Here is a 25,567-nt window from a genome sequence, read left to right as displayed (position 1 = left end):
ATGGAAAAGAGAATACAAGGCAGGCATTCTCCAACATTTGACTCATAACTCTCTTACATTCTTAAAATTATTCAAGGCCCAAAAGTTTTTGTTCATATGAATTATATCTATCGATATTTACTGTATTAGTAATTTTTAAGTAAAGCTAAGTTTAATTTAAATTAAAATGGGGGCACCTGGATGGCTCAGTCAGTTAAGCATCTGCCTTCGGGTCGGGTCATGATCCCAGGATGCTAGGATCAAGCCTCACACTGGGTTCCCTGCTCAGTGATGAGCCTGCTTCTCCCTCTCCTCTCTGCTTGTACTCTCTCTCACTATCTCTGTCTGTCTCTCTCTCTCAAATAATAAATAAAATCTTTAAATAAAAAAAAAGAAAATTTCTAAGAATGTAATAAATAATAGAGCTTTAAGATAGTAATGGATTTTTATGGGGTGCCTGGATGGCTCAGTGTGTTAAGGCCTCTGCCTTTAGCTCAGGTCGTGATCCCAGGGTCCTGGGATCAAACCCATCAGGCTCTCTGCTCAGTGGGGAGCCTGCTTCCTCCTCTCTATCTGCCTGCCTCTCTGCCTATTTGTGATCTCTGTCTGTCAAATAAATAAATAAAATATTTTTTAAAAAAAAGATAGTAATGGATTTTTTTTTTTAATACTAGCCTAAAACTTGGCAAGTTATAGCTCCTTAAAGCTTAGTTGCAATGTGGAATTGGGAACAATATCAATATATCAATTAATAAAAATAAACTTTTCATACTCTGAGATGTTAAAATCTGTTGTTCTATCTTGAACTTTATTAATTTTTATGTTATAAATATTTTAAAAAAATTTATGGGTCTACCTTAAACTTTGAATAAATTTCTTAATGACTTTATGACACGATTCACTGGTCTTTTGGAAATATTGATTCACTGAATCATGGAGATCTTACAAACACTGACAAATCTCCTTTTCAATATCAGAAAGTCACAATTATTAATATACCACTGATTTCATCAGAAGTCTCTGAAGTCCTGAGAAGCTGTACTTCTCAGTACAAGCTTAACCAAATTCTAATTTTCCCTTGGAAACTCAAAAATTTACTATTGGCAATATTTATTGTCAGTTGTTTTCAACAACATGTGATTGAAAATAGAAATTCAATAAAATTAATACTGCTTACTGGTGCATCAGTGGCATTCTTAAATGAAACTGACATGTTCTGTTTTGTATTTTAATGGAGTGTTTGTGGTGGTGAAGAATACAATGACAACTAGCCAGCTTGATGCTGTTGCTCTGATACCTGCAAAGGTGCTAACACTTTTACATCATCAGTATAAATGTCAAGAGAGTAAAAAAGATAAGTAACATCTTAATAGTATAAAAATATTTTTTAACTTTGCAGATCCCCTAAAATGGTTGCAGGGACACCAGGGAGACACTTTGAACTGCTGATGGAAGAAAAAGGGAGGTGACAAAACTCCCAAAAGAGAGCCCTGAGGCATCAAATAGTTGACCTGAAGTTCCCATTCTAAAACCCTGCACCTGATTCCTTTGACCCTCTTCATATGCTGGGTAATTTTAAAACTGTATCCTGAACATCATAAATGTTAAATTGTAAAGATTTCTGGATTCTGTTATTTTTTTCCTCAAATAAGCATTGCTTCATTTTGTTTTTAAGCGCATGATTATTTTCACTGAACTTGAACTGTAAACTTTTTATTTGGGTAGCAGCTCCTGTCTCAGTTCAGATCTTCCTTCATTAAGCTGCTGTTAATCCATACAGTGCAATAATTCAGGTTTCACATAAAGAAGTGGGCAGATAGGATTTGTCCACTCTCCTCAGCAGCCAAGGTTTTCCCAGCTTCTATTTTTTTAGTTTCCCTGGCCCTGGCCAGAAAGCCTGCAGTTTTCTTCTCACTGGCACCCCCTCCCCGTCCTATAACACTTCCCACTTAGCCCTGGCCTGAAAGCTTCCTTCCCAGGCTCAGAGCTCCTCTTCTCTCCTGAAGAGTCTGTCTATTCTTCCTGTCCAGGAATTTCAGGCAGTTGCTTTCTGAATCATGCAGAGGTTTTATAACTGTCTTTTTTGAGGGGAGTCATGTTGTTAAGTCTTCCTCCACCATTACCAGATGCATAGGACCCTCACAGGTTTTAATTTGAGTTAGCATGATGATATTTGCATTTAAAAAAAATTTCTCTAGTTGCCGCCAGAAAAATAGTCTTAAGAAAGTTAGAGATGCAGGGAGATCAATAGGAAGAGTCCACAATATTCCCAGGAAGAGAGACCATTTAGAAAATAAAGCACCAGGGCACCTGGGTGGCTCAGTCTGTTAAGTGTCTGCCTTCAACTCGGGTCATGATCCCAGAGTCCTGGGATCAGCCTGCGTTGGGCTCCCCGCTCAACAGGGAGTCTGCTTCTCCCTCTCCCTCTGCTCTTGACCCTGCTCATGCTCCTGCTCTCTCTCTCTCTGTCAAAAACAAAAAAGAGAGGGAACCTGGGTGGCTCAGTGGGTTAAAGCCTCTGCTTTCGGCTCAGGTCATGATCCCAGGGTCCTGGGATCGAGTCCCGCATCAGGCTCTCTGCTCAGCAGGGAGCCAGCTTCCCCCCGCCCCCCCCCCTCTCTCTCGGCCTGCCTCTCTGCCTACTTGTGATCTCTGTCTGTCAAATAAATAAATAAAATCTTTAAAAAAAAAACAACCCAAGAAAGAGAAAAGAAGGAAGGAAGGAAGAAAGGAAGGAGGGAAAGGGAGGAGGGAGGGAAGAAAGAAAAAAGAAAAGGAAAGGAAGAAAAGAAATAATGAACGAACCTAGTGTATCTTGGTTTATAAAGGTTTAACTGAGAAAAATCTGATGAATTTTGAGCATACTAAAAGTAATATATATAAATCTCACTTCATAACTGCTGGCATTATAAACTGCTTAATAGATTTAAAAGGCCTAAACAGGGGTGCCTGGGTGGCTCAGTGGGTTGAGGCCTCTGCCTTCGGCTCGTGTCGTGGTCGCAGGGTCCTGGGATGGAGGCCCGCATCAGGCTCTCTGCTCGGCAGGGAGCCTGCTTCCTCCCTCTCTCTGCCTGCCTCTCTGCCTGCTTGTGATCTCTGTCTGTCAAATAAATAAATAAAATCTTTAAAAAAAAATAAAAGGCCTAAACATCCGGAAGTCATTTAATCTAACCCTTAGATATGGTTTATTCTAAATCACCTCTAATTCCTTTAAATTTCCAGGGAACAAGATTTTACCACCAGGTTTTTCAACAGATTGTTTAGCATTTTATACTTATATATGGCCTATTAATCTCTTTGGAATAAAAACAAAGAAAGATATGCTTTTTCCTTCAAGTTATTCTGTTCTTGATTTATTATTTCTCAAGATTGTTAAGCAAAGATACTGGAACCCTTCTCCATGCAACCATTAAAAACATGATGATGTGCTTTCTTTTATTAAATTACTCAGGGGAAAAAGTAAGTAGAACCTCCCTTGATGTTTCCCTAAGTAACCAATACTGTTTGAATCTACAGTTTAATGAAAAATTCTTATTGTCATACCGAATCAAAAGATTATTAAAGTTTGCTCTGATTCTTGATCTGGGTGCTGGCAACAGGAGTGTGTTCAATTTATGAAAAATTCTTCAAACTATAAACTTGTAATATATAGTTTTCTGTATACACGTTTTACTTCAGTTGAAAAAAAAAAGTCTGTGAAAGCTCAACTATATCGATGGTATGTACCCTTCTCTAAAATATCAATTATTCTCACATGAGAAATTTACAGTATTCTATTTCTGTGGTATGACTGATCCTCACAGTTACCCTATTCCCTTAATGATTAAAAAAATAAAAATTTTAAATGTAAAAGAAGTTTTTAAAAGTTCAAACATTAAAAATATATGACAATACAAATCATCTATAATTTTATCCCCTAGAGATAGCAACCACATTTAGAATTTATATGTAGAGGCTTATGACTTCCACATCCTATTAATAAATTATATATTTCTCCTGACTTTGGGCATGTCACTTTTTCTCCAAAAATTCTCAAGAATAAAGGGATATTGTTTAGAATTCCAGAACACCAGTAACTGAACTAAACAGGCTTGAGCACAAGCAATTTATAAGAAATAAATTTCTATTTCCTCCACAATTTTCAGAGCCCCTGTCTTTTCTGTATCTTCACAATGTTTACCCCAATGCAAGCCATGCTGCAGATGTGTGCTAATGGGAAAAAAACTCTCTAAATGAATAAAAACAGTCACTTTCATATGATAGAGTAATGTCTTGATTTCAATGTCTAGAAGGAGAGGACACATCAGCCTCTGAAAAGTACCTCTTACTTATTATATTTATTTATCATTGATTCATTTTTGTCATTCTCACTTAAACCCCTAGAAATCCCCTAGATTTCTAAGCACTCCTTTTCTCATGAAGTAGAAGGTCCTATAAAATGGAGTTATTAAATTCAATTATAGAAATGCAATGGCTTTCTATCAACTTCCCCTACTTCTCTCCTATTCTATCTACTCTGTTCATACAGCAATGCAAGAAAACACTAAGAAATAAGTTATCTCTTAGCCATTAAGTTTTTGGAACATCAAAAAATTAAAACTAAGACTTATATGTACAGTTTAGAATTCTAGTGTAACTAAAGTCTTAATGTTTTCATTGCCATTTCTATATACTGGCATAAATAAAAAGTTATATGCTTAGCATGCAACACAGCTTCAAAAGAGACCAACTCTATATTAATCTACAGATCTGATGAGTCACAAAGTATTACCCAACTATGCAGATTTAAAGAACATAACACAGAGGAACTTCAGATAAGTATTTTACTATTACTACATAGAAAATGCCAACTTTATGAAACAAAAGCCTTATCAATAGCTCATATACTATAAATAGAATACACAGAGAATATGATTTGTGCTCCTATAATGCTATAAACAGTAACTATAATTGAACAATAGTGTAGATTTTTGGACTACATTTAATAATAGAACGAAAAGAAATACAAATAAATTGAACCAGAAAACTGTACTTTGTTAAATCACCTAAATAGCATAATTCTAATTTTTACCATCTTGTTGGAATTTGACAGCATTTAAATTTTCAAACATGACAACTCTATTTTAAATATACTGTTCAAACACTTTGAGGAATTCTGCTTTGCTTTAAAGTGCCATGTCTTAATTAAAGCTATTCCTATCAGATGGTCTGGGGAGCCCAAGTAAAAGAAAACTCCATTTTAATATTCCACTTAACTCTTGGGCTATACACTGAAATTGTATTTTCATTAAATTTCATATTTTTTCTTGAGGCAAATTTTAACAAATACCTCTCACTAACATATAATTGTTATTCATTTGCATATTAATATCTTTAATTATTTTAGCTAGTTACTTACAGAGAGCCATGCAAGCGATTCCATGATTCGATGTTCACATCGTTCTAAATGTTTTATCATTTCTCTGGTCAAGTTGGCTTCTGCTTTGATAAAACTTTCAATCACTTTGTAAAAATCAAAGGCTTTTAAATTAAGTATATTCAGAATCCATGGGAAGGACAAATCTGTTCCAGTATCAAGATTCTGAGATGTATTTCCTAAAAATGAAAGAAAAAATGTAACTTAGGTATGAAATGTTAAGGCTTCAATTATGTACTTTCCGTTTGAAAAGATTTTATGAAACAAAAATTTTAAAACACAGTAGAAAAGCTAAACGAAAATTTTTTATTCAGACCAGATTTTTTTTAAATTTTGTTTTTTAAATTCAAGTTGTCTCCATGCCCAACGTGGAACTTGAACTCAAGACCATGATGACATGGTTAGTTGTGTGCTCTACTGACTGAGCCAGTCAGGCACCCCTAGAACAGAATTCTTTCCATAGACTCATAGGAAATAGGCTTCTAAATTCTGAGTGTAGGTGCACATGTTTCTCCTAAATAGAGGGCTCATGCTTATATCAAATTTTCAATGGTTTAAATACTCTAAACTTATATCAGGAACAATATTTAACCAGTTTAATATCTAACCAGCAATGCACTTGCATATCCATTTTCACAGTTTCACTAATCCCTGATGTGGGGAGGGAAGGCTTCTTTAAGATTTTGCTAATTTGGTTAGCATTTTTTGGTTATAAATGAGGATTCACAGTTTTCCATATATGTTTCTCTTTTATTGGGTATTTGTATCCTGAGGTAAATTTTCTTTTGTTTTTGCAAACAAAACTTAATATTTGCAACATTATTTGCAAAACAATACATGTCTAAAATTGTATTTAAAAGAAAATACCATGAGTGGCCTCTGTCTGTTTATCCGGTGGACTTTGGCTCTAACCTTTGGTTTTATGACCATAGAATCTAAAGCAGTGTTTCCATATAGGTAAATGCTACTTGTTAGTACTCCTTTGGTAATTTACAATCTCCGGTCTTGGAAGGGATTTCAGTAGATATATTTCCTGGACTAAGGACAGCCCAGAATAAGAGCCTAGTGAAGTACTATTTCCAAGATGACCTGAAATAATTCAGATAATAACCCATTTAAAATAATTTATGGTGACCACTTACATTCTTCAGTATATACTGATCTACATTATGCTATTGTCTTAACTCCACCCCCCCAAAAAACACACCACACCTTAGATAAGTTTTTTTTTAACTTTAAACTGAACTAAAATGTTTATTTTTTTTTTTAAAGATTTTTTATTTACTTATTTGACAGACAGAGATCACAAGTAGGCAGAGAGGCAGGCAGAGAGAGAGAGAGGAGGAAGCAGGCTCGCTGCTGAGCAGAGAGCCTGATGCGGGGCTCGATCCCAGGACCCTGGGATCATGACCTGAGCCGAAGGCAGAGGCTTTAACCCACAGAGCCACCCAGGCACCCCTAAAATGTTTATTTACTAAAATTTAACTTACTGCTATATGTAGCCATTACGACCTCAAGAGCGCATGCCAACAAAGACATATGAAAGATGTTGTCATTCAGGAGTTTGCTAAAAGAAAGAAAAGAATGATTTTAAAACATTTACTTTTATAAAAAAAAAAAGAAGAAGAAATTGTTTCATTAAAACTAAAGAATTTACCTAAAATTTTGAATGGATAATCGTTCTTCTTCCTAAAACAGATTAAAAAAATGTTTAGCTAATGCCTTTTTTTTGTCAGCATTGGATTTTTTTCTATTATGTTCTTTTTAACTTACTGATTTAAGCATGGATTCCATTACTCGGTAATACAATCGGACTCCAAGTTTGTATCGCTACAAAGAAAAAAAATTAGATTCCACTACTTTAGAAAATTACAATTATTAATTTTTAAGAATGTTTCTCTTATAATACATTTCTGATACTTTTAGGAATATGAATACCAAGAGATCACAAAAGCTAGCTTGTCTAACACTCAGGACTTCCATATAAAATGATGGTTAACGTTCCCAATAAATTATCAAGAGGGAAGGTCCAGTACTTGGTTTTCCTTTTCCTTCATTCTGCTTCAGCCTACATCATTCAACAGAATCACACACACACACACACACACACACACACACACACACACACACAGGATATGTTTTATACACCTGGTACTATTTTAAACATTTTATACACTAATGTAATACTTTTTGTGGCTTAGGACATGTATTTTCAAGAAAACTCTCCAAGACTGAGAATAGTCTGTCCATAAAACTGGCAAAGGCAAAAAATGACCCAACTGATACTATCAGCAAAAAGTTTTAACCAAATAAATAGTTCCCATTAGTTCAAAGAATAGCCAAATTTTAGATGGACACACACAAACCCTATTCCTTTGTTCAAATTATTAGCATAAATTTCATATACAACCAAAAAGACTTCTAAATATTATTATTTAAAACACAGTTAGCATCAAAATATAACCTTGCTACACTGAAATAAATGTATGTAGTAGATTATAGTTTTCAAACATATTTTTATATGTTATCTCACTAATTCCATACAACAAAGCAGAGCAAATATGGAAACCTGAATCTCAGAGAAGTTAAATGACAGCTCATAAAAGGTAGAACCAGATATAAACCCAGGCTTCTGATTCAGAGACAATACTTTTACCCAATGTATAGGTTGTAGATTTTCTGAAATAACAATAGTAAAACCAACATCACTCAATAATATCACCAAAAAATAGCATGTATATGATCCCATTATCTAAGTATATGCATTCATGAATATTCATATATGCAGAGGCCAAAGAATATATACAAAAAATGTAATGGCATCAAAGATTTTAATTTTTTTGTACTTATATTCTTTAAATGTCTACATTTTTTCTAAAATTTTCTACATGTTTACTTTTGGTTTTTGTATGGCGTAAGGGGCATTTTCTTATAAAGTTTTCCATAAACAGCAGTATACACAGGTAGCTTAGATACAGAATCTACCAATATAGGACAAATACCATTATAATATTTTTACAATTTGGAAATATATTTCATTTGAGGTTATTTACATATAGTGACACTAATCAAGATGAACTCAAGTTACCTGTGATCCAATTTCCATACATCCCTGTCCCACAGCTTTAGCAAATTTCTCTTTAAAGATGTATCCAACATCCTTCACTCTTTTCAAGATACTTTCTTTTGGATTCACTGTGCAGTTCTTTAAAGAGGAAAAACATAAATCAATGTTGAGGATACTGTTTAATCAGAATTAACATTTTCTGTCCTATAAGATAAAAATTTCACTTTTGGTTATTTATAACATAGAAACACTTCTACAGAAACTAGGTAAACGCAACTACTGAAAATAAGGAGAACATAAAGAATACCATTTTAGGATGTTAGTGACCAAAAAATACTAATAAAGTACAAATAAAAACCCTATTATCTAAATTTCCTGCGGCTAAGTTAAAGAACAGATTTGCTAGCCTTTCCACCCATTAAAAAAAGTCGCATAGACATTACAAACTAAAACCATGGAAATATAAAGGATCATAATTGACTACTATGAACAATTATACACCAACAAACTGGAAAACCTAAAAGAAAAGGATAAATTCTTAGAAACACACAACCTACCAAATCTGAACCACGAAGAAACAGAAAATATGAACAGATTGATTACTAATAAGGAGAGAGAATCAATAATCAAAAATGTCCAAAGAAACAAAAATCAAAATTCAGAGAGCCTCACTGATGAATTTTACCAGACATTCAAAAAAGAAAAAAATAAAACTTCTCAAAGCCCTCCAAAAAAAAAAGAGGAGGGAACACTTCCAAACACATACAAGGCCAGCATTACCCTGACATTAAAATTAGACAAAGACGTCACAAGAAAAGATAATTATAGGCCAATATCCCTGATGAATGTAAATGCAAAAATCCACAAGAAATTATTAGCAAACCAAATTCAACAATATACTAAGGGATTATATACTACAATCAGGTGAGACTTATTCCAGAAATGCCAGGATGGTTCATTCAATACTCACAAATAAATGTGACACATTAACAAATGAAGGATAAAAATCATATGATCATCTCAAAAGATGCAGAAAACACTTGACAACATTCAACATCCACTTATGACAAAAAAAAACTCTCAACAAAGCAGGTATAGAGGGAATATACTTCAACATAATAAAGGCTATATATGACAAGCCCACAGCTAATATCATACTCAATGGTGAAAACCTGAAAGATTTTCCTGTAAGATCAGAAACAAGACAAATATGCCCCCTTCACCATAGTATTGAAAGTCCTAGCCAGAGACATCTGGCAAGAACACTAAGAGGCATCCAAATTGGAAAGGAAGAAGTAAAACTGTGTCTATTGACACATGACATGATATTATATATAAAAAACCCTAAAGACTCCATCAAAAAACTGCTAGAATAAACTAATTCAGTAAGGTTGCAGGATACAAAAACAATACACAGAAATCAGGTTTGTTTCTATGCACTAATAATGTAATAAGATAATTAAGAAAACATTTACAAATGCATCTAAAAGAATAAAATACTTAGGAATAAATTTAAGCAAAGAGATGAAAAACCTGTATATGAACTATATGGCATTGATGGAAGAAACGAAAGAACATAGAAATAAATGCAAAGATATCCCACGCTCATAGACTGGAAGGGTTAATACTGTTAAAATAGCCATACTACCCAAAGTAATCTACGGATTCAATGCAATCCGTATCAGAATTCCAATGTCTTTTACACAGAAATAAAACAAACAATCCAAAAATTTGTATGCAACAACAAAAGATTCCCAATAGCTAAAGCAATCTTGAGGAAGAACAAGGCATCATACTGCCTGATTTCAAACTATATTACAAAGCTATTGTTTTAAAAACAGTATGGTATTGGCACAAAGCAGACACACAGATTGGTGGAATAGAACAGAGAGCCCCAAAATAAACTCATGCATACAGTCAGTTATGCAGGGAGGAAACAAAAATACACAATAGGGAAAGGACAGTCTCTTCAAAAATCAGTGCTGGGAAAACTAGAGAGCCACATGAAAAAGAATAAAACTTGACCAATCTTACACAATACACAAAAATTAACTCAAAGCGAATTAAAAATCTAAATGTTAGACCTGAGACCATAAAACTCCTAGAAGAAAACACAGGATATAAGCCCCTTGACACTGGTCTTCAAGATCTGATTTTCTGTTTGACAACAAAAGATAAAGCAACAAAAGCAAAAATAAACAACTGAGACTACATTAAAATAAAAAGATTCTACATGGCAAAGAAAACCATCAATAAAACAAAAAGGAACTAGCAAAATGTTGTATGTCAATTGTACGCCAACCAAAAAAAACCCACCCTAAATATAAAAGAATTATAGCAACATCACTACCAAACCTACTGAATGAGAGAAGATATTTGCACGTCACATATTCAATAAGGGGTTAATATTCAAAATATATGAAAAACTCATACAACCCAACAAATACTCTAATTTTTTTTTAAAAGGCAGAGGACCTGAATAGACATTCTTCCAAAGAAGATACGCAGATGGCCAATCAACACAAGAGAAGATGTTCAAAATCATTAATCATCAGGAGAATAGAAATAACAATGAGATATCATGTTAGACCCGTCAGAAATGGCTAGAATTATAAAGACAAGAAATAAACCAGTGTTGACAAGGATATGGAGAAAAGGGAGCCTCGTGCGCTGTTGGTGGGAATGTAAATTGGTACAGTCACTATGGAAAACAATACAGAAGTTCCTCAGAAAATTAAAAATAGGGGCGCCTGGGTGGCTCAGTGGGTTAAGCCTCTGCCCCTGGCTCAGTCATGATCTCAGGGTCCTGGGATTGAGTCCCGCATTGGGCTCTCTGCTCAGCAGGGAGCCTGCTTCCATCTCTCTCTCTCTGCTTGCCTCTGCCTAGTTGTGATCTCAAATAAATAAATAAAATCTTAAAAAAAAAAAGAAAAGAAAATTAAAAATAGAACTACTATATAATTCAGCAATTCTACTTCTGGGTATTTATCTGAATGAAACAAAAACACTAACTCAAAAAGATATCTATACCCCATGCTCACTGCAGCATTATTTACAATAGCCAAGACATGGAAACAGCCTAAGTGTCCATTGACGGATGAATGGATAGTGTGTGTGTGTGTGTGTGTGTGTGTGTGTGTGTAATGTGGAAGGTTATTCATACACAAAAAAAGAATGAATTCTTGATATTTGTGACATGTATGGACTTTGAGGGCATTATGCCAAGTGAAAAAGTGAAATAAGTCAGACAAAGAAAGACAAACACCATAAGATCACACTTATATGTGGATTCTGAAAAAAAAAAAAAAGAAACAAACAACAACAAAAACAAGCTCATAGATACAGAAAACAAACTGATATTGCCAGAGCAGGGGATAAAGGGTGGGCAAAATGGGTGAAGGCTGTAAAGGGTTACTAACTTCCACTTATAAAATAAATAAGTCATGAGGATGTAATGTACAGCATGGTGACTGTGTTAATAATACTGTATTGTATATTTGAAAGTTGTTAAGAGAATAAATCTTAGAAGTCCTCATCCCAAGAAAAGAAAAATTTCTAACTTCTAATTTCTAATGTATGATGATGTGTTAACCAGACTTACTATGGTGATTATTTTGTAGTATATACAAATATCAAATCACTATGTTGTATAACTGAAACTAACAAAATATCATGTCAATTATACTCTAACAAAAAAGAACTAAAAATGAAAGAATTATAACAATACCACTACTAAAACAAAGAATCTCTTCTTGTATTCTCACAAATTATCTTCAATTAAGAGTTATATTGAGATGTATATTACCCTAAAAATAATAAAGATAAAACTAATATTGGAGTTTGGTAGCATTTCCTAGTTTAAAGCTGTGCTTTCAAAGAGTTAAGAATTATTAAATCATTTAGCTACCTTTTCAGAAACACATGATTGAGAAATGGTTACAAAAGAAGTTTCAATACATGTATCATATGGGGTGGGGCCATATTTAATAATTAAAATACATCACAAGATGATTACAAAAATGCATATTATGATATATTAAGATACTCTGTAATTGATATTGTAACCTATAAATAAAAAAACCGATTCCCTTCAGCTACAAAGATTGACTTTATTTTTATAATCCTTATAGATCAAATACATTCAAGATAACTATAAACTTTCCAAAACTAGGATAAAGTATAATTTTCTTTAAAATGTGAACATTATTGGGGTGCCTGGGTGGCTCAGTATGTTAAAACCTCTGCCCTCAGCTCGGGTCATGATCCCAGCATCCTGGGATCAAGCCCCCGCACTGGGCTCTCTGCTCAGTGGGGAGCCTGTTTCCCTTCCTCTCTCTCTGCCTGCCTCTCTGCCTACTTGTGATCTCTCTCTGTCAAATAAATAAATAAAATCTTTAAAAAAAATGTGAACATTGTTATTCAAAAATTTCACATCTTATAAAATCAATAATTCTACCTTCCTAAAAGAAAACAGCACACGTATCATAGAAATAGTAACAAAGAAACACTTCCCATCATAAAGTCATTGTTACCAAAACATCCATTTAAATGTCTACAGCTTCTAAGATTTTACTTACAGAAGAAAAGATGGCATTAATTTTAAAAATAAAGAAAGCTGAAAAAAAAAGTAAACCCAAAGAAAAACTTACTGATCTTCAAGACATGCCCACTTTTGAGAATAAGCAGTTTGCAGTCTACGTAAAACTGCAGTTAAGCTGTTAAGGCTTCATTTAATGTTGAACTTCACACTGAGCTCCAGAGAATGCCTTTGAGACAGAATTTTCTGCCCAACTAAAGAGCTCCTACATACTCAAAATATTGTAGGAAATATTCAAAATTATATTTGAAAAGAGAGATTATGGGGGTAGTGTTGGGAGTGGGGAGAAAGAGAGGAAAAAACTGTAAGAGACTTTTAAGGTATTAAGGAGGGCACTTGTGATGAGCACTGGGTGTCGAATGTAAGTGCTGAATCACTAAACTCATCCTGAAACCAATATTGCACTATATGCTAACCAGCTAGAATTTAATTAGAAATTGATATTTAAAAAAAAGAGAGAAAGAGACAGAGTCAAGAGAGAGATTATCATTCTTACAACTTCTATCATTATCCCTTCTGAAAGTGCTAAGTATCTGAGTAGTCATGTTTGGGAACTATTGTGTTGCTCTACAGATAATCCATAAATAAAAGTAACCCTGCAATTTGGACAAGCAAAATCAGTTCTGAGCCAACACAATTATCAATACAATGACAGAAATTACTTTACTAATTCCTGAGAGGCATATAAACAAGAAGATGAGAACAGAATATGACAAGACCACAAGGAGATTATGATATTAAATAAAAGGTTAACTATACAAAGCACAGTTACTGGAATAAGCCAAATTTTAATAATCTTCCTGGCCTTATCCAATTTCCATGTTTGAGCATTTCAGTGAGTCCTAACCCTCATTTGAATTTAAATGAGTGAAGAAGCAAGCAAGTAACACAAATGCTAGTTTTCATGATCTCCTCTCTCCCTTGTTTGTATAGCAGGGAGTGGCCCTTCAGATGTCAAACTCAGGTCTACAGGAGTTGTAAACTGCAATGCACACAAGTCCAGGCAAGAAATGTAAATAAAAACGGGCTGACTATAGGATAAAAAAGACTGTAGAAATATGACAAATGTTGAATTCTAATATCACATTCAAAAAGATCTAAAAAGCAGACAGAAAAGATAGATAACAAAACAACAGTTAGATTCACAGATTGCTTAAAAAGCAACAAGGAGAACCAGTAACATAAAAGTATTACTTACAAATATCTAAAAGAAAGTAAATATCAATCTAGAACTGAAGATTCAGCTAAAGTATCTTACAAAAAATAAAAGTAAAGATACTTTAACACACAAAAAAACCCAAAACAAAAACCTTTTAAGTTCACCCCAAACTAACCCTCACTAAAGGAGTTATTAAAGTACTTATCTGAAGAAGAAAGGAAATGAAATCAGAAATGAGGTCTAAGTTGCAAGAAAGAATGATGAGCAAGGCAAAGAGCAAACATGAAAAAAAAAATCTAAAAATAACACTACCAAAATAACACTCCAATATCTAATTTGGAGGGTTCAAAGAAGCAAGAAGTAAGGTAACAGACTAGGACATGTTGGTTTGGAGATATTTTTTAAAAAATCCTCAGTATTTTAACCTTTAATTTCAAATTTCTTTCCCAAGATAACACGACAATAATGTTTCATTTATGGCTTACATTAAAATAGGAAATCAGATTTTCTGATGGTTGATCACTTGCTGAATTTAAGATCATCATTAATTGTTGGATAGTATTCATAACAGTCCTAGAGAAAAAAAAACAGGAAGAAATATTAAGCACTGAAGGAAAACAAATGAACAAACAAAATATATCTATTTCACAAGTTAAATGAATCTTTCAAACTCACCTATTTTCTGTTTAAAAAGTTCTCTGAAATAAGACTTTACAAAACCCTCAGTATACTGTTGCTTACAAGGAATTACATTTTTTTCCTGTCATTCTTTTTTTAATTAACATACAATTTATTATTGGCTTCAGAAGTAGGTCTGTGATTCATCAGTCTTATATAATAAATAGCCAATCCCATTGCATCACGTGCCCTCCTTACTGTCCATCATCCAGTTACCCCATCCTTCCATCTCCCCTCTGCTCCAGCAACCCTCTGTTTCCTATGATTAAGAGTCTCTAATGGTTTGTCTCCCTCTCTGGTTTCGTCTTGTTTTATTTTTTCCCCTCTTCCCTTATGATCCTCTGTTTTGTTACTTAAATTCCACGTATCAGTAAGATCATATGATAATTGTCTTTCCCTGATGGACTATTTTGTTTAGAATACTCTCTAGTTCCAACCACATCGTTGCAAAAGGGAATTACCTTTTATTTAAACCATTAAGAAAGAACATGTTCATAATCACTATGTTTAAAGTTGAAGAATTTTACATCTATTTATTAATAAAACTACATTTCAGTAAAAGATTAATTGGCCAAATTAATGATATTTTAAAAAACATATAAAATGATAATTTTTTAAGAAAACATTATTACAACCAAACATTAAAGTTTTTCAAATAAAACCAGTAGGATATATTGTAATTCAAATGAAGAAGCATGTGACTTTTCTTTATAGAGGCCTTCAGATGAAAGCATACATAATTTTAGAAGTCATCACGGTTAAAGCATAAAACCGGGTCAGTCCCTTAAGATTTCTGTAATTTTATAATGTGTGTGTGTGTGTGTGTGTGTGTGTGTGTGCGTGTGTTGTATAGTAAATACTAACGTTCCAATTTTGGAGTAGCAGTACATTGTTACTGTCAGTACTGTTTATTGATGCAAAGAACTATAGAATATTTATGGCTTAAAGAGTCCTTAAATATTACTTAGCAAACATGTTCAATGAGCATTTTTTTTCTTTTTTGTAACATCAGTAAGAATTAGAATCGATGTCATTTGTTCAGTTTGGAAAAAGAATTTGGCTTTAAGTCTTTTAACCTCTTTTGGTGAAAGTTTCCATTTAGGAAAAAAGATGACAAACATCCCTGATTTATTTTTTTTCTATCTTCCTTATTATTATACCAAACTATTATACCTCTCTCAACTGATATACTTCCTCACCTTTCAAATATTATTGTTTTTATAACTTTTACATCTTCTAATCCACTTAAGCCCACAATGACTAAAGCCACAAACAACTAACTGCTAACACCACAAGTTCTTTCTCAATTGTTCTGATACTTGATTTCCTTGAAGCATGTGACACTCAAACACCTACTCTTTTCCGAATTTCCCTCCATCCCTTGGCTTTTTTGGCTTCATTCTCTGGGTGCCCTCTCGTTCTCTTTAACTTCTATCTAGTATTTAAATGCTAACATTCTGGGCGTTACTCGCAACTAATGAATTCTTGAACACTACATCAAAAACTAATGATGTTCAAAAACTAATAATGATGATCAAAAACTAATATGTTGGCTAATTGAACTAACTAAATAAGTAAATAAATAAATAAATGCTAGCATTCTTTAGGGCTTAGCCAGCCATTCTTGCCATTGTACCTTTACTTCAGGCAAACTCATCTATTTTTATGGTCTTAACTTCCCCAGATAATTCTCAAATCTGTAAGTTACTACTTCTTCATGTTCCATAAATGCCTCATGAATAATGTTCTAAGTATGAATTCATTAAATATTTATCAAACCTGTTCTTGTTCCTTCATTCCAACTGCCTACTCTTGGTTCAGATCTTCAGCATTTCTCAACTGAATTACCACAATAGAGCAGTCCAGGGATTTTGACACTGTGTATGGTAGTAGGGTCTACATATTTGTAGTTTGGGAAAAAACCTCCTCAGGTTACTCTAATTTGCACCCTTGGTTAAGAACCACTGTGACAGATTGAGAGGTCTATTTCTTACCATGTCCTCCTTAGTCCATCCCCTCACAAACTACTACCACATAAACTTTCAAAAAATCAAGTCTAATTTTATCCTTATCCCTATTCAACACCCATATATAGCAGCAGGCCAAATCATGCACAAGCTAAAATCCAAACTTATGGGTACAGCATATTAGGACTTCCAGGATCTAGTATTCACCTTCCTCTCCTGCCATTTCATCTTCCCACTTAGGGGTCAGTACAGAGCTGCTAATAGTTCCCCAGACATACTGTGTTATTTTATACTTCCAGGCCTTTGCACATGCTATTTCTACTCCCTAAAATGCCAGTCTCCTGTGTCACAGACCTTCATGTTTCAAAATTCAGTTCAAAAAAAATCCCTTCATAATGTCCCTTCTGTGCCACCTCATTAGTTTGTCAAAAGTTTATTACTATAATTTACACTAATACAGAAATGTATCTTTATATGTCTATGTAGTCATTTGAAAAATATTACTGATAGCCCACTATGTACCAAATATTACCCTAGGTCATAATTATTAAATGGTGAACAAAAAAGTCATGGTCCACATAGTATCAAACTTAAAGGCTATTATGGGTATTGGTAAAAACAAGCAAACACACAAATTAATTTTTAATTACAAATTGGGATATACACTATAAAGGAATAACAGGATACTATGGGAAAGAAGAATAAAGGAAAATACTTCAGAAAGAAATCTTTTAAAAAGTAATATTTGTCCTGAACCTAAAGGAGGAGTAGCTGTTGGTAATTCAGAAGCAAAAAAAATAAAAAATAAAAATAAAAATAGGAAGAGTTTCAAGAAGAGGGAAAAGCAAATGTGAAAGTCCTCAAGTACAAAAGAGGAGCCTCGAGAATTCAGGAAACTGGCTAGTACACAACGAGCAGGAAAACAAGATGAGGTTAGAGAGACAACAGAAGCTGGATCATATAAGGTTTTGTAAGCACTGTGAGGGAGTGTGTATTTCAACTGCAACAAAAGAAGCAGTCAAAAAGTTTGACAGCAGGGTGAACATGATCTGACTTACATTTCTAGAATATTATTCTGGGACTCTTTGGAGAAAATATCTGGTGGTGGGGAGAGAGGAATAGTGAGGAGACTAGACGCAGCAAGATCAGTTAGTAGGCTACTACAAAAAAAATCCAAAACAAAGAGGAGGAGATCTGGACAAAGGTGGTGAGAGTGCAAATGGAGGACAGGAGATGGACTGGAGACGTATTAAAGGTAGATTCAACAAGACTTACTAGCAGGTAAGATGCAGGAAGTGAGGAAAAGGACAGCAAAATGGTTTCTATCTTTTTAAGTTGTATGCAGAGTAAAGGGTAATGATATATTTTTCTTTTTTATTTACTGAGATGAAATACATTCCCATTCTAGGTTATATTCCTTAAGGACGGACAGAACTAGATTTGATAATCATATCCTCAGCAACTAGTGAAATACCTGGCAGGCAAAGAGCACTCAATATATATTGGTTGTATGTATACATAAATATATAACAGAACAAATGAACAAACTCAAAGTACAAGAAGGCACTGAATAAATAATTACAATGAAAAACAAAAGTAAGAAAACGCATACCTAACTGGAGTCTGTGGAAGAATCACATTCACTTCTTCATCAGAGTTACTTTTCCGTGGCGTTCTCTGCATTTCAAAACTAAATAGTGATAAGTAAAGTCATTCATATTGAAAATGCACAATTTGTGTTTTATGAGTCAAAAGAGCAATATATCACTTGTTGCCTCATACCATCACACAAAATGGTAAGTCAATAACAGAAGTGATACGAAACTGATGATCCAAAAGCTGCTTAAATAATAAAAATTTTGTGTTTTTCACCATTGTTTTTCAGTTGGGTTTCTTCTATTAGGTTTATGAAAAACAGGTGCTCCAATCATTAACAATTTTTTAAAAGTGAAAGTTAAATGCTATCTGTAGATGTTAGATGGTATTACGAACCAAGCTGCTCAGTATTAAAAAAAATCAAAGCTCAAGATTTTCAATCGTTATGCCTTCCAAAAACCTTACTTTGATGTAAATAAAATTTGAAACATTTTGTGTTTAACCTACAAGTTATATATATTATCAGTTACATATTAAAAGATTTCATGCTAAAGATATAAAATTAAATATACCTATAATCAAATTTTTTGTAATTCCTCTCAATCATTCCTACTTTAGAATTCTATATGATAACTCAAGAGAATGTACTTTTTTTTCTAAAGGAAAAAGGTTTAATGTAGAGATTCAAGATTCACATCATGATAAATGATCTAAAATTGAATACTTCTTATGATAAAAGTTCAACTTTTGCATTTTTTTCTACTTAACTTATCTTGTCATCTTTTTTCCTGTGTTTTTCTATTACTTTCACCCCACCTCTCCCTGTCTATGGTTACAATGACAGATTCTCTCCCTCTCCCCAGTAGTGTAGAAAGCCTACTCCTGCAAAAGCTACAGTGATAAACACTAATTTTAACACACCCTTTAACTTCACCAACATTTAAGTAGTATGTGTAACCTTCCTTCCACCTGCTCCCCAAGTATACTGATCACAGTCCATCCTCCTGGGTAGAAATTTGGCATTTTAATTTTGTTTTCCTTTTTGATTCTTGCTGTGGGAGGAAGGTAATATATATTGTATGTATGTGTTTATAGTCATCCTAGATTGCTAAAGTATATCCTCCAGTAATTCTTTCAAAGAGAGTATGCAAGAGACAAACTTTGTGAATTCTTCAGTATCAAAAAAATGTCTTTGTTTTTACTTCAAAATCAAATGCCAGTTTGGCTGGGTAAAGGATTCTAGGTGTAAAGCCTTTTGCTTGCATAACTTTTATGACATAGCTCCACTGATTCCTAGCATCTAGAGTATCTAATGGTAAGTCTGTGGTCAATCTGATTCTTGCTCCTCTATAGGTTATTTCTCTTTTTCTGGAAGGCTTTCGGATCTTTTCTTTATCACTGGAATACCCAAATTTCACCAAGATGTGTCTAGGAATGAGTCTCTTCTCATCAATCTTACAAGGTATTCAGTAAGCACTGACAACCTCAACACTTGAATCCTTTAGCTCTGTAAAGTTTTCTTCAATGATTTCCTTAATTATTTCCTCTACTTCATTCTCTTTATTAACTTTTTCTGAAATTCCTATCAAACGGATGTTGGAACTTCTGGATCTATCCTCTATGTCTCTTGACCTTTCTTTCTTTATTATCTGTTTGGCCATTTGCATTGTATCCGTAGAGAATTCTTCAATACGGTCTTCTAGAGTGTCCATTCTCTCTTCAAGTGTGTCTATGCTGCTCTTCAGAACATCTATTAAGTTTTTTATTCCCAAGACCTCTGGAAGGTAATTTTTAGTATTTGCAACCTCCTCCTGTAGCTCTCTAAAGTTTTCTTCTATTTTTTGTATTAAGTTTGTATCTTTAGATGTTGAGAATATACTTCTGTATTAACATTTTTAAGAAAAAGAACCAAGCAAGTAATAGCAGATGAAAGGGTGGGGAAAAAGAGAGAATACTACTTAAGTAAACTAATTACTTCAACAATTTTCTTTTAGTGCAGTTTTAAAATTAAATTCAGCTTAATTAAAAAAATAGTTGCTATAGAGGACAATTCACATTAGATCTCTATTTGTTTATATATTATATGCTTAGAATACTGTTTACCTTATTATCAGGTTTACAGAAAGGCATTTGAAGTAACTTATTATAAATGATATTTAAAGATCATGAAGTTAAATAAAAACCTATTTAATCTATCTATATTAAATCAACCTACAGCAGAAGTATCCCAACAAATAAAATTAGACCATGTACAATACCTGTCCATAGGATCAGCCTGAAGGGTTTTATCATGATCCAGAAATAATCTTGCATCAAGATCTTTGTTTTTAAGGTAAATCTCTTCATATTGTTTAGAGAGACTTTCCACCTCAGAAGAAAAAAATACTGATTATCCTTTTCATATCATTACATCTCTCAGTCCATAGAAGTACAGATTTAAAGAATCTTTGTACATACACTTCATTTTATAATAAACTGAGTTCACATGCAATAAAAATAAAGCATATCTGAAAGTGTTATTAAAAAATGCTACTTTTTAACTCTAATTTTAAACCAATTTTATGCATGCATCCCATTCATTAGCGTTTTATGTAGACAATGATCACCAGTAACAAAAAACAGTAGGTATTATTATGACCACTTAATTGCCAAGATCCTCCAAATATCCCATACATCTCTCACTTCTAATCATTCCCTATAATTATCAATATAAAAATATTTTTCAAATATAACAAATCCTCTTGGTTATATATTCTCTCTACCTTTTCTAAATTGTTTGATGTACTCTAACTCCCTTTAGTTAAGTGTCTTGGACAAGAATATTAGCTCAATTAATTAGCCCACTTAACACATCTGCACAATGTCTTCCTAATCTCAGATACTTCTACATTTGCTAGAACCTATAAGTCTTTTACAAGTATTGATTCATAATTTTCTAATCATAATTTAAAAACTAATGTCCAGCAGACAACTATTTGGCATGACTTCTGTTATGATTTTTGAAGTCTGAGGGTTTCTAACCTGAGTGAACTAAAATTACATTTCAAAAGGAGAGGCAGGAAGAAATCCAGTTAAATGTAAATTTTTTGTTTGTGTAAGTTTTTTAGCTAAAACAGTCACTCACATTGATTGAATTTAGTCACTGTGTCTGCCCAATCTTAGTGAGACACGAATTATCAATCATTTATTTGGGCTGCCATTAATACTATATGAAAAATGATGAGGTAAATACAAGGTTTATCTTAAGATTGCTATTAAAACCATAATCCTTTCTAAAGGAAGAAAATTACAGTGAGTGTCCAAGATTCTTCAGAGTTGTGAACAGCCCATTTTTTGGTACAGTGGTTAAGAAAACTCAGTAATAGAACATTTGGCCCCTTTTCTTGCCTCTCTAGTCTATCTTACCAGTCTTCTGCCCTGTATCCCCATCTTAATGAATTAGTTGGAGTTCACTGAACAAACCACACTATCACATATCACTGTCCCTTTGAATCTATAATTTCTAACACTGGAAATCCCATTTCTCATAAAGCTTACTCAGCTCAGAAATCACACCTCCAACAGTTTTCCATAAAACCTATCTGCCTCACTCTGAATTTGGTGGCCCTCCTTTGAGATATCACAGCAAATGTGTATACTTCTACCAGACCCTTACAGACTCCTGTAGTGTTCTCTTTCTTTGTTTTTCTCCAACTAACACTTTAATGACAATGACTGTGAGTTAAAGCTCTTATGGATAGTATCTAGCACAATATCTGGCAAATATTAAGCATTCAATAAATAATTTTTGGATGGATAAGTTTATTTATTCAAGGACTAGCCACCAATTCAGGTCACAGAATCAGCAAACTACCTATCTGATTTCATGTCTTTTGGTCTTGGTAACTAATGCCAGGTGCTTCTAAAACACTGCTTTATCCCTGAGTACTTGTTCTTCATCATTTATCTAAGCATCTTTCTCTCCACATATTTCATCTTACCACATATCAGTTGCTCTGTTCTCACTGAAGAGCAAGATTTTTGAGGCAAAATGTGAAAAGAAACAGATAGATGGATGGCACACCACTAAGGTAAAACATTTCTGCAATATAATCATAGCTGTTTTGAGTGAATTTATTTTCAATTAAGTAGTTTAAAATGTTCAAAAGAGACATTCCATAATACAGTAATGCCAATTATGTTGATGGCATCAATCCATGGATCCTATGCTTAAGGATGCACAGCAAATTAGAATCAAATTTGATTGTGCATATTTAGTTATACTTAAATATAATGGCACTCAGAAATTCAAAAGCCTACAATTTGATTTTTGAAAAATTTCAGTAAAAATCAATTTTTAGTGCAAATTACAAATGCTGCTTATTTATACATCTGAATATATATTCAAAAGGTTTTTCTATTACTTATATAAAGCTGGTTCACCAAAATTCTACTTAGCTTTCTTTCCTTGGGCAAAAAATATTTAATAAAAAGTAATTTTAAGAAATTAGACAGCTACTCTTCCCTCCCCAAAGTCCCAAAATACATTAACGTCTACCAATTAAGTTTTCTTTCAGATTACCTCTGGAAGTCCATTAGAAGCTACAATTCCAAGAGAATTCATAAAAGGTATGAAATTTTTGAAATAAACATTTTTCACCTGAAAAAGATAAAGTTACAACATAGCCATTAAAATAAAAAAACTTAATCTTTGTCGCTATTAACACTAGAATGAAAGTGTTAACTGATACTTTGATCTATGATTTACATTCAACCTAATGATAATTATTTATAACTAATTCAAGTATTTTCTTTTTAATTTATGTGAGGCAGATTTCAAGCCTTAGAATGGGAGTAGAGAACTATTAATGAAATAGGATTTATAAGAAGAAAACCCACTGAAACCAACTTCAATATTCTACATTTAACAGATGATGAAAAGATGGTTCAAAAAAATTAAGCAACTTGACTAAAGTTACATAGCTAGGAAGTGGCAGCACTGGAATTAAAACCCAATCTATCATGACAGTCAAGACTCATCTCTTCTCTTTTCAGTATACTGTTTCCGATTTCACCCTAAAGCATATTTTTAGGTCACTTCATACTCATCATCTGATAGCTAGCTTAGGAAATATCAAGTCAATTATTTTAGCATAAACTCAGCAGAATAACTTGTTTTTACAAGAAGATAATTTCACACACATAAAGAATACCCAATAATACAATTCAAAATCAAGTAACAATATTTTGTAAAATGATGTAGTTTCATACAAAAGCACCTTACATTTATTTAACATGGATAATAAAGACTGTAATCAGGAAATCTGGAGTCATATTCCTGCCTGGTCTACACTTGCAATATGTTACAAAATTTTAAACAATTTACTTATTTTCATTTAAGTTTTCCAAACTTGAAGTCTACATTTACTAAGATGAAAATAATATCAATTCGTATCTTCTTCAAAATAAGTTGCAAAAATGAGCCTTCTGTAACTTATTAATTTTGTTTTCTAACTAACTCCCATTTAACTGGAGTATTTATAAAGTAGGTATTTCTAATTAACCATTTAGTGTTAATTAACCAATAATTATATAGCCACTAATGTAACTAACCAATAGTTATATAACCAAAAATGCTGTATCTAAATAATCAAGTGTCAATTAATGTCAATTACTACCATGGTTTTTAACCAGCTGTACTTTAAAAATCATTCCTATAAAGATTCTAAATTATAAAAAGAGTTATTTAAAATGAAAAAAGATTTTAATGACTTATTCCTGATTTTAGAAATGAAATTTTGTAAGTAGTTATGAAACCCAGAGAATTAACAACCAAGAATTAGAAAACTGAATTTATGTATACTCATTATCTTGCGGGACTTAGCAACAGACTGGATAAAAAAAAAATCAACTATATCTGTGAGCTTATTAGTAAAGATTATTTGTGATTCTAGAAAAGTAAAAAAGTAAACATATGTATAAGGTTGATACATCTAGAACCACAGGTGTATATCTATGTCTTTATTGAAACTGACAAAAGCCACAGTGTTAACATTAAGATATCCTGATAAATCATTCCAACACTTTTTAAACAAGATTTTGAGATCATACTCCATTCCTTCCCAGAGATGACAGAGAAGTTTCAAAGATGCAACATTTCATACAGCTATCTGGTGGTAGTGAACTGTGGACAACATAACAATCCATGAGAGAAATAGCATACACCTGAAGGAGCAACTGGTGGCAGATTTCACAAAGTCTAGCCCTCTCAGTATTAGCTATTAGTATCTAGAAGTTCATTTACTCATTACTAAAAGGAGGATGAGTACATTATTCCTAAGACTCCTTCCAATTCCAACACTCCGGATTCTATGAGCAAGATAAACAATTCCAGGGTGTTCATGTGTATTCTCTACCAGCGATTAACATCTAGTGTAATATTTGGAAAGAGCATATAGGCTGAACAGAAATCTAATGCTAATATTACTTATCATCAAACCAAAACACAAGGGTATCTTAGCAGGGTATTTTAAAACATTAGGAGTTATCAGTAACCACAGAGGAATCAAAGAACAAATTCGTTTGAAACCTATTGCCATAAAGATGTACCTTTTCAGTGATTCCTGAGTAAGGGAGCTACTCTCTTTAAAATCAAAGTAACTGAACATGAAAAATAAATTTTTTCTAAATATTTTGCTGCAAAAGAATTAGCACTAAGTACAAAAGCAAGCTTGTCATGAAAGAAGTATATACTGTTAGGAAGAACTTACATCTAAATCTACTTCATTTTAAAGAAATCATGAAGTTAAATTACCTCATCTATATTACATTCATGTTCTTTACAGAGAACTTCAATAATTCTTGTATCATTTTCTAGTTGTTTTGCTATCCGTGCACTCCTGTTCTGACCTCGCCTTGGTGTTCGAGGTGAACCATTAAAAGGTATTACAGCTGTTTCTGTAAAAATGGTAAATTAGATAAGAACAATTGCACATTCCACTGTATAAAATAATGAAGTATTCTAACTTGGGAGATCAAAAATAATCTTAGTAACATTCTGCTACTTTTATTTACTAGGCTTCATGAAAAGGCTAACAGTTTCATCTATTTATTGACTATTTTAAGTTGT

General features: G+C 33.1%; 1 protein-coding gene across 1 annotated transcript in view; it reads right to left on the bottom strand.

The window, feature by feature from the left end:
• The window catches only part of RB1 (RB transcriptional corepressor 1), a 164,878-nt gene that overhangs the window by 82,570 nt on the left and 56,741 nt on the right, over positions 1-25,567 (bottom strand). The window contains exons 8-17 of the mRNA XM_080799855.1: positions 25,253-25,395; positions 23,021-23,098; positions 20,718-20,827; positions 18,476-18,553; positions 14,704-14,791; positions 8,484-8,600; positions 7,169-7,225; positions 7,053-7,084; positions 6,886-6,962; positions 5,378-5,574 (exon numbers count right to left, since the gene is read on the bottom strand). Coding sequence (XP_080655981.1) covers positions 5,378-5,574; positions 6,886-6,962; positions 7,053-7,084; positions 7,169-7,225; positions 8,484-8,600; positions 14,704-14,791; positions 18,476-18,553; positions 20,718-20,827; positions 23,021-23,098; positions 25,253-25,395 — 977 coding nt within the window. The remainder of the gene's footprint in view (positions 1-5,377; positions 5,575-6,885; positions 6,963-7,052; positions 7,085-7,168; positions 7,226-8,483; positions 8,601-14,703; positions 14,792-18,475; positions 18,554-20,717; positions 20,828-23,020; positions 23,099-25,252; positions 25,396-25,567) is intronic.

The sequence above is a fragment of the Martes martes genome, assembly GCF_963455335.1.
Source record: "Martes martes genome assembly, chromosome: 3".
NCBI classification, from domain to species: domain Eukaryota; kingdom Metazoa; phylum Chordata; class Mammalia; order Carnivora; family Mustelidae; genus Martes; species Martes martes.
This window is presented reverse-complemented; position numbering and strand designations above follow the sequence as displayed.